At 38.5% G+C, this 10,392-nt stretch overlaps 1 protein-coding gene and 1 non-coding gene across 4 annotated transcripts in view; both read left to right on the plus strand.

Annotated features, from left to right (window-relative positions):
- The window catches only part of DST (dystonin), a 496,398-nt gene that overhangs the window by 443,013 nt on the left and 42,993 nt on the right, over positions 1 to 10,392 (plus strand). For all 3 annotated transcript variants that reach the window (XM_007471189.1, XM_007471190.1, XM_007471191.1), the window contains 6 exons: positions 92 to 318; positions 1,965 to 2,087; positions 2,220 to 2,321; positions 4,653 to 4,754; positions 7,061 to 7,234; positions 7,555 to 7,710. In XM_007471189.1, coding sequence (XP_007471251.1) covers positions 92 to 318; positions 1,965 to 2,087; positions 2,220 to 2,321; positions 4,653 to 4,754; positions 7,061 to 7,234; positions 7,555 to 7,710 — 884 coding nt within the window. The remainder of the gene's footprint in view (positions 1 to 91; positions 319 to 1,964; positions 2,088 to 2,219; positions 2,322 to 4,652; positions 4,755 to 7,060; positions 7,235 to 7,554; positions 7,711 to 10,392) is intronic.
- TRNAE-UUC (transfer RNA glutamic acid (anticodon UUC)) lies at positions 6,276 to 6,347 on the plus strand. The gene has a single exon. It is a non-coding gene; the product is annotated as a tRNA-Glu (tRNA).

Consider the following 10,392-nt stretch of genomic DNA (forward strand, 5'->3'; position numbering starts at 1 on the left):
TGGAAAATTGAATGATTGTTCCTGGGTGAATGAGAACGTCGTGCTATATTGCTTAAAGGGTGTGTCTTTTTGATATTGTTCTGCTCTGTAGCTGTTCAGGATAAGCTAGACCAAATGGTTTTCATTTGGGAGAACATACACACACTGGTGGAAGAAAGGGAAGCCAAGCTACTGGATGTGATGGAATTAGCAGAGAAGTTCTGGTGTGATCACATGTCACTGGTGGTCACCACTAAAGATACTCAAGACTTCATCAGGGATCTGGAGGATCCTGGGATCGATCCCTCGGTAGTAAAACAACAGCAGGAAGCAGCAGAGGTAAGCAGAGAATCTCATTTAAAGTTTAAAAAATAGGGCTTCCCTGGTGGCACAGTGGTTGAGAGTCCGCCTGCCGATGCAGGGGACACAGGTTCGTGCCCCGGTCCGGGAAGATCCCACATGCTGCGGAGCGGCTGGGCCCGTGAACCATGGCCACTGAGCCTGCGCGTCCGGAGCCTGTGCTGCGCAATGGGAGAGGCCACAACGGTGAGAGGCCCGCGTACAGCAAAAAAAATAAAATAAAATAAGTTGTGGTAGCATGAATGTTGGATTCCTTTGGTATAAATATTTGGAATTACGCTATTAAAATTTATATTTGGTTCTGAAAGTGGAATGCACAGAGATGTAGTAGGGGACAGAGTCCACCCACAGGTTTCCCATGGAGAATGTTTATTTAGAAAGTTTCTCTCCATCCCCATTGTTTCTGCCTTACTTCGGGGCCTCATCCTCTCTCTTTCTTGCCTAAGAAAGTAATCTGAGCGGATTACTCAGAAACCCCTCCCTGTGGAGTCTCTTTTCCCGCCAGCCTCTAACCTTTTTGCCCATTGTCCCTCTAGATCTCCTCTTGCTCTCCTGCTGGTTAAAAGCCCTCAAGGCGTCCACTGCCTACTGCCTAAAGTCCAGACTACCTGGAACACGGTATCAGCCTTTTCCATCCCAGCCTAGCCCAGGCCTGTGTTTCCAAAGTTATTTTTTTTTCTACTGCTCCTTTACCAAGCTCCTTCTCTTATGGCTTTCTCTGAAGCTGCCGTGCTCTTTCTAGCATCTGAATCTTTGCACATTTTATTTCCTTAGCCTAGAATATCTTTCCTGCCACTCTCCTTGGCAGATCCCACTCAAGCTTCAAGGTTCAGTTGGGTTGCCAGCCTCCACCCTCTTGTATACTCAGCTGAGTTAGTCCATCCGTATAACATTCTCATCATGCAAAGGACTTAACACAGAGTATGACTTATCGTTGACTGTACCTCTGTCTTTCCCAGTGGACTCAGAGCCCCTTGAGTGGAATAGTCATATCTAATTTTCTCTGTATCTCCGATGCCTGGTTTGGGGCATGTTCATCCTTGGTAAATAAATGCGTCTTGAATGAATAAGTGTATTTAACCAAGAAAATGAAAGCAATGTAGAATACTGCATTTCTGTCATAGTTTTTGTTTGTTTGGTACTTTACATGTCCTGAGGTAAAAATGAAAATCTAGAGTTAGATTATCCTAAATCTACTAAGCAAATTACATTAATTTGTGTGAAGTCTCTGAACTCATATGATACTTATGTCTATTTTAAATGTGTATTGCCAAACTAGTTGGTTTAAAAAACAGAAACAAAATGGCTTTCCATGCTTTTCAGTATTGTCGATTTTTTTTTGAAAGACTTATTCTGGTATATGTTACATGGAATTATTTCCTAAATACTGTCTTTATAATAAGCATTTGACATTTGTTTCTCAAAGGACACTGTTTTTTCTTTAAAATGGCTCTTGTGTTCCCTTGTTGAAAAAATTTAGTGCCAAAACTTAGAAAACAGAATGAAGAAAATAAAAATTGATTACAATCCTGCCTCCTAGAAATAACTACCATCAATGTCTGTGTGCATCTTTTTAGTTTCATTGTGGTTTGGCTTAAAAGTAAGGCTGTCATTTCTTATTCTAGGTCATAAGGGAGGAGATAGACGGACTGCAGGAAGAGCTGGATATGGTTATTAACCTGGGTTCTGAACTCATTGCCGCTTGCGGGGAACCCGACAAGCCCATTGTTAAGAAGAGTATAGATGAGGTACAACCTGCATATTTTCTACTCTTATCAGAATGGTTTTCTAAAAGGATTTTTCTAACTAAAGCATATTTGATAGAAGTAGTCGGAAACTTAGCATATGATACTGAAAGAGTTCTAATATTTACATTGTAGTTAAATTCAGCCTGGGATTCTCTAAATAAAGCTTGGAAAGACCGGGTGGACAGACTTGAGGAGGCAATGCAGGCTGCTGTTCAGTACCAGGATGGACTGCAGGTAAGGCTTGCAGGGTCTCCTGGAGGGAGGGATCAGGTGATAAGTGATGCTTACAAATTCACGCATCAGTATGTCCCCGGAGCTGCAAGTGTGATGCAGTTAACTCACCTGCTTCAATTCATGCTTTGCCTTTTTGAAGATTTCTGACACTGTACAGATTCATATACACACCTAAACACATTCTTATACACACATTCAGTGAAATTTACTTTGAAAAGAAATATTTTAACTTTTTAAAGTGAAAGTCACAGTATTTTTCATAAATGGCTCAACACCAGACAGTGAAATGGAGCTGAGTCTGAGTTCTGCTCTAGTGTTGAGTGGAATAAGATGAAAGGGGTAAACACTATCTAAAAATATCACTAAGTGTAGCACAAGTCAGATGTAAAGAAATTTGATTTGAAGCCAGTGTTCCCGGTGAACTAAAATAGATTTCTATTTTATTAGGTCATAATCTGTCATGCAAAAAGTGTTTTCTTCTTTCCCATGTATATAATTCCTTTTAATGGTTGTTTTTCACATCCCTCAAGGGCTCTCATTCAGTTCATTAACTAGTTTTTAAGTTTTTTTTTTAATATTAAAAATTCTCCTGTCAGTTGAGGCCAACTCAGGGATATTTCTCTCCCTACCTTCCTTAACTTCATTCCATTTCCTAACAGAGTGGCAGCAGTTGAATCCTTCATCCAACCAAGCATATGGAAAAGGCCTCTCTAAGTATTTCCATAACATCAAGAGAATATTATTTTTAAAGCTCAGATGAGAACATCTTTTCCCTTTTATTAGGCCACTTCATTTCTATATTTATAAAAATAAATATCACAAGCCCAGCTTTATGCCAGCACAGAGAAGTGGTGTTTTTTTTTTTTTGCTTTTTTTAAAAACAATGATCATATTTTATTTCATTTTATTTTATTTTATTTTATTTTTTTTGCGGTACGCGGGCCTCTCACTGTTGTGGCCTCTCCCGTTGTGGAGCACAGGCTCAGGACGCGCAGGCCCAGCGGCCATGGCTCACTGGCCCAGCTGCTCCGCGGCATGTGGGATCTTCCCGGACAGGGGCACGAACCCGTGTCCCCTGCATTGGCAGGCGGACTCTCAACCACTGCGCCACCAGGGAAGCCCAGAGAAGTGTTTTGAACTTTGCAAATATATAAAAAATTCACTACAAGTGACACCTTATTATAACCCCCCCACTCCTTTTTTTTTAACCAAAGTGATAATTTATTGGTTGGATAGCAGTGGCCAGTAACCAGTCAAGCTCTACGTCCATCTGTGAGGCCAGATCGTGATTTTCACATTCGTTTGGTGGGTCACAGAGGTTGTATCCTCTCCTGGGGCTGGAGATGGCTCTGCCACCACTGCACCCGTTAGCCCCAGGAGGTCAGGGTCACAGCTGGACACGAAGGCTTGTCTCATCACCGTTGCTAGAAAAACAAGGCCCATCACAGGTCCTGCTAGTCCTAGGTCAGCAGCATCACCTGTGTGGGGATGAAAGGCAGTGATGGATTAAAAGAGCTGTAGGTAAGTGTCCAAAGCTGCAGACACTCCAGAGGTTTCAAGGTTTGATTGTAAAGTGAAATGCATTTTATTTCCCAAGTTGCTGCTCAAGTTCTTAGGGTTTATCATGATCAGTTTAAACTACCAGATATTTCCCAAGGTTTTTTTCTCAGTACTGTATGGCCTGGCAACTTCATTAAATGGCAGAATAATTTTGTGTATTCAGAACCTGAAAAAAAAAAAATGTGAGTGGAGCCTTTTTAAAAAAGATTGTTTGTGTTGCCTAAAACGAACAAGAAGATAGGAGATTTTGAAGTTCTGTCGCAGTTCAGAATAATGGTCTTAATCATTATACGTGCAGGATTTTAATGCTAATCTCGGTAATACAGAAGAGTTTACTTGAGACAGATTGTTTCACGTGCCAAACAGTAAACTTCTTGATTATTTGAATGAACAGATGGGTTTGAATCTTTTTCTTTCAATATATTTATACAATCTGCCTTTTAGTCAGACAGAGTACAGAGAATTTTATTCTGTGTGGTGAATTTATAAAACTTTTTTTTTTCAAATAGACTTTTCTTGAAAGTTCTCAGTATTCTAAGATTCTATTCAAGATAGAATTTCTTCTGCAAATTTGGATGCAAAATTAGAGGTTTCATCTATTTCATATTTGGGATAACTGTTCCAATATATTGCCACTTTTACCTTATTTGTAAAACAGGCTCATTGCTTAATATCTTTATAGATTTATGATTATACTTTTCTATTGCACTTGAGGTGTTGTAGTAATCTCAAATATACTGTTATAATAACATGACCTAACGTGTTTTTCAGGCAATATTCGACTGGGTAGATATTGCAGGTGGCAAATTGGCTTCATTGTCTCCAATTGGAACAGATCTTGAAACTGTCAAGCAGCAGATTGAGGAGCTGAAGGTATGGGTAGGGGCTGAGAAATTCATCAAACGTTGCATTTTTAAGTTCTTGATTCATGGGATGCTTTATGCAAATTTATTTTATATAATTGAAGTGTTACATTTTGATTATGGAACTGGTTTAATATAGTGCCTGCACATAATAGGTTATGTATAAGTGCTCGTTAAATAAAGGATACAAAATACTAGTAGTTTTTCTTACTAAATCAATTCCTGTTCATTATAGAAAAATCAGAAAATGCAAATTAGCAAAACAAAATGTTATGTAACGAGAGTCAAGCACTCGTAAGATTTGATTTATAGCCTTTCATATATCCTCATACTGGGTGTAGGATGAGGTATGGGTGTGTGTGTGTGTGTGTGTGTGTGTGTGTGTGTGTGTTCGACATATTACATATGTATACTATACTGTAAGGATTTTTAGAACTTTATTATTCTGTAGTGTGTTATTGTCACTGATACATATACAGCAACATTTCTGTTTCCTTTGTTGTGTTCAGAGTCATTCAATTAGTCCAACAGGCTAAAGAAGGATCCCGTGGGTGGATGGGATTGGATGGGATCATAGTGTTTCCCAAAATGTTTGTTTTGTAAATGCTTGTTGTTTCCCATCTGCTTTCCTCTGTAATTTTTTTCCTTTGTGGTTCTTGATCTCCAGCTGTGAAAATGGCTGAACCGTTTCCTCTGAATTCCTCTGTGCTGATGCTCATTTATCAAAGTGGGAGCAGCTATTTCCTCCCTAATTTTAAAGTCTCTATCTACAGAGACATCACAGCCCTTTCAATGAACTCTACTAGATTTTTACATAAAATTATTATCTGGCTTTAAGAGAGTAGCATTTTTATCTCTAAGTGTGATATAGAATATTTCATTTAGAAAAAAATTGTTTCTTCTTGAGAATTTTACTGTTACCATCATTAGATGGTGATTTTTTTTTTTTTACTCTGTCTGCTCATGTAGTAAACACATGATATCCTTTATGTACAATTACAGGTGTGGAGGAGGGTTTACTTTGGGTTTTACATATATCTCAGCAGTTTTCATACAGCGCACTGGATGAGGTGCTTGCCCTGAAATCAGGTGTCTGAAGTTGCATCTCCCTTCATCCACTTACTAGCCAAATGGCCTCAGAAAAGTTGTCTAACTGCTCTCACTTCTGTGTCCTTAGCTTAATTGGGGATAAAATGATTTTCTTTATAACTTTATTGAGAACAACTGGACTATATAGCAAGTGTTCACTATGCTTTTGTTATTATTTTTAATTATTATTTTAACTTGCTTGAAAAAAATTGAGACTGCTTAGCCATTAATTGTTTATTATTTAATTATTTACTATTAGAGATTAAAATCAATACTTTATGAAAAGACAGTTTCCTATTATATGTAACCACTGGCTAACCTGTATTGGTTGGCAAAGCCAGGATTATTACCTACATGTCATTAAGCACCAAGTGAGAGTAATGTTATTCTGAGTCAGTGCAAAGGATAAATAAATACTAATAAACACAGCATAGCAGGGAATTCCCTGGTGGTCCATTGGTTAGGACTCAGCACTTTCACTGCCGGGGCCCGGGTTCGATCCCTGGTCGGGGAACTAAGATTCCCACAAGCCGCATAGCACGGCCACAAAGAAAAATAATATAAATAAATAAATAAACACAGCATAGCTACAGAAAACACAGAGTGTTCAGTGACTGCAAGATGTGTGTGTGTTTTGAGCAGGAAATATTAATGTGAGTTTCTTAGAGATTTTTTTTTCTGGGTTTCATATGTCAATATATATTTTGTTTTCTTCCTTCCTATAATTTCAGAACTCATTTATTGAATATGTATAATTAGACACTGGAAGAAGTTCATCCTTGAAATTTGTTAGTTCTTTATTGTAGAGAACAGAAGTGAAATAGCAAAATTATAAATAAAAAATCATTCCATCAGAAAACGTTGAATGAAGAGAAAAGATTTCTTTTTTTAAATTTAATTTTTATTTTATACTGGAGTATAGTTGATTTACAATGTTGTGCTAGTTTCAGGTGTGAGAAAAGATTTCTTTTCATCATTTTTTATCTACAGTTTTTTCATCAGTAAACCCTGTGTTAGATTTTATTCCTCTTCACCCCAACCCAATAAAAAGTATGAATTAGAACAAACATCTAACCTGTAGAATTTTTGTTTGTTTAAAGTTACTGAAGAGAACCTGCTGTATAAAAATATAAATAAAATAAAATTCAAAAATTCCAAAAAAATAAAAAGATAAAGTTACTGATGTATAACAAATTTTCCTTGTATGCCTCCTTTTTTAAAAAATAGCAATTTAAGTCAGAGGCGTATCAACAACAGATAGAAATGGAGAGACTGAACCATCAGGCAGAGCTCCTGCTAAAGAAAGTAACAGAAGAAAGTGATAAACACACTGTTCAGGACCCACTGATGGAGCTGAAATTGATATGGGACAGTCTGGATGAGAGGATCATCAATAGACAGGTAAATACCAATTTCAGGTTCATATAATAATGTAAAATAACTGTTAAAAAGTAAAATTAGGGGATCCTGGACATAAACTTCAGAAGCCCCTAAATTCTTTTATTTCCTTGGAACTTTTCCTGCTTCTCACATGCTGTTTTTTTAACCACAAAGTTTCAAACGTAAAATATATGAGGATATGATGATTGGGCTTCACTGGATTTGCTTAAAGACTTATGCAGCATGAAGCAATTGAACAGTTCACTCTTGTTTTATAAATGTGGGTCATCCATCCTATCAGACTCGTGGATCGATTGTCCTCCTCCCCTCTCTGTCTGCAGCACAAGCTGGAGGGCGCTCTTTTAGCACTGGGGCAGTTCCAGCACGCACTGGACGAGTTGCTGGCGTGGCTCACGCACACCGAGGGCTTGCTCAGCGAACAGAAGCCTGTCGGAGGAGACCCCAAGGCCATTGAAATTGAACTCGCCAAGCATCATGTACGTAGCTGTTACTGCATCCTCTCTTTCTACTCTCTGCATTTCTAGTGTCACCAGATGTTTCTGGTCTGCTGATTTTTTAGGCATTTATGGTTTTAACCCATGTTCCTATTTGACATTGGCAACATAAGGTTGAACTACTTAAAATGCACTTCTTAAAAGGTGATAATCGGGCTTCCCTGGTGGCACAGTGGTTGAGAGTCCGCCTGCCAATGCAGGGGACACGGGTTTGTGCCCTGGTCCAGGAAGATACCACATGCCGCGGAGCGGCTGGGCCCGTGAGCCATGGCCACTGAGCCTGCGCGTCTGGAGCCTGTGCTCCGTGATGGGAGAGGCCACATCAGTGAGAGGCCTGCGTACCGCAAAAAAAAAAAGGTGACAATCAAAATGTTTTTCTCATCGGTCAAGGCAGTTATTGTCAAAAATAGCAAGAATGGGGAATTTCTGGCTAAATGTTAGGAGGACCGCATGACCAACACTGGAGGTTTAAATTTCTGATTATACCTGTGCTTGGATGAAGGTAACATAGTTTTAAAAGCTGTAGGGGGCAGCCTGGCAAGTCACAGTTGTCCTGCAGGCTCTGTGTGTGTGTTTCCTCTGGTCACCCTTCCCTCCATGCGTCTCTCCCTTGCTGCTTTTTGGCTTGTCATATATTTCTGTCTGTCTGTACATCTCTCATCATGTTGGGGTTTGTCCTTCTGTTCCTTTCTCTTACTTTTCACTGGCTTTTTGTGTCTTAGTCCTTTTCTTTCCGAGGTAGTTTTTTAAACTATTATGTTTAGAAGAGTTTTTACATGTCATATACTTGATTGGAAGCTTGTAAGTGGAAAATTTTTATCTTGAGATATATGCAAAATAGTTTCATATGTTGTCATCTTTGTGGCACTTGGTTGATGATTATTAACAGAAAATTCCCCGTCTTAAGTCAACGAGACTTAATGAATAGAATTTATGCCCAATAGAGTTTATCCTGACATTCAGCAGGCTTTCATAGAACTTTTAACATACACATTATAGTGGTATCTTACTTAAAGTTAGGTCCTTAATCCTAATCTTAAATAAGTTTTCCTTGAGTATCATATAGAAACATTTGATTATTTTACATATTATCAGCATTTTAAAATAAGAGGTTTATAGCACTTTAAGATCATATTTTTGATTATTCTTGCTTTAGTTCTTCTTCCTTTATGTGTTTCCCCACAGTAATTGTTCCCTAATTTAAATTTTTCTTCCTTTTTTACCTCTTTCTGTCTGTATTTATAATCATTGCCCAGCCATATCTGATTAAGCAATTAGGACTTATTTTGCATCATTAATATTTGTCCTCATTTAATATCTATATTATACCTTTGCTAAGAGCAATATTGACCAGTCACACTGACTCTGCATGTAACCAAAATGTTTATTCTCATAGGGTGAGTTTATAGCATTTACATTTTACATTTTACATAAACTCAGCCATTGTCCTAAAAGTCACATACATCAGTGACAGGAACTTTGTAGAAGATGGTAGAGGTGGGAACATGCGGCACCCTGGTCCAGTTATTTTGGCGGAGATGAGTTAGGGACCTTTAGTTTCCTTTAGTCAGGGATCTTTTCTCCTTCCATTTCTTTCTTTTTAAAAAAAAAGTATTGAAATATAGTTGATTTACAATGTTGTGTTAATTTCCGCAGTACAGCAAAGTGATTCAGTTATACATATATATTCTTTTCCATTATATTTTATCACAGGATATTGAATATAGTTTCCTGTGGTATACAGTAGGACCTTGTTGTTTATCCACCCTCCATATATACTAGTTGGCATCTGCTGGCCCCAAACTCCCAATCCTTCACTCCCCCGCTCTGATTCCATTTCTGAAGGTCAAAGTTCAAGGACTCAGAATTGCCAGCACAATTGCTGGAGGAAGGGAGGGAAGATTCCCATCCCTGTCCCGCCTTCTTCTCTGGCTGCTAGGCCGTGGCTTATGTAGCAGGGCTCCGACCATTTATAAGAACGAATTTTATAGAATTATCTTTTATGTTTTGACTGTGAAAATATTTAACTCCTACCTTTTGAAAGTGGTGCTTACGTTAACATATCCAAGTACCTGCTTCTTATAAAGATCACTCCTTACTCAGTTGATTTTATAGCTTTTGAAAAACCTCCCTCACCAGATGCCTCAGAACACAAGTGGATGGAGTCAGAGGAACAGGGATCATGGACAGTTCGTGCCCTTGGCTGAAATCCTTCTGGTCTGGGTTTCCCAGATGTGGGTTGTCCCTTCCACGACGACAGATGACACTCCTCTTCTCTCCTGTTGCCAACCCGAGTCTGAGCGTAGAGGGAAGGGTTATCACAGACTTTTACCAACAATAGAGGAAGGTTTCTTCTGGTTTCCAAAAGCATAGCAGTCTTCTTGAAAGGAAACTGTTACTAAGCTGTATTTGTTCTTTGAGGTAATTCTTTTCAGTATAAGAAATTGATTTTTTTGGCCTGCAGTTGTTTTTTGCACTTACCACTCTTGCCCCATGTTAGTGCATTTAAGTGTTATTAATCTATTCTTATATTTCCACCGGATAATAGAATAAGAAGGCATTATTTACTGGGATCTGTCATAGGCATTTCATATCTTATTTTCTAGTAAGAGAACAGCTAAATCGTGGAATGCTGGACTCACGTATTCCCAGGTAAATGGTGAA

The sequence above is a fragment of the Lipotes vexillifer genome, unplaced genomic scaffold (genome assembly GCF_000442215.2).
Source record: "Lipotes vexillifer unplaced genomic scaffold, Lipotes_vexillifer_v1.1 scaffold302, whole genome shotgun sequence".
Classification (NCBI taxonomy): Eukaryota; Metazoa; Chordata; class Mammalia; order Artiodactyla; family Lipotidae; genus Lipotes; species Lipotes vexillifer.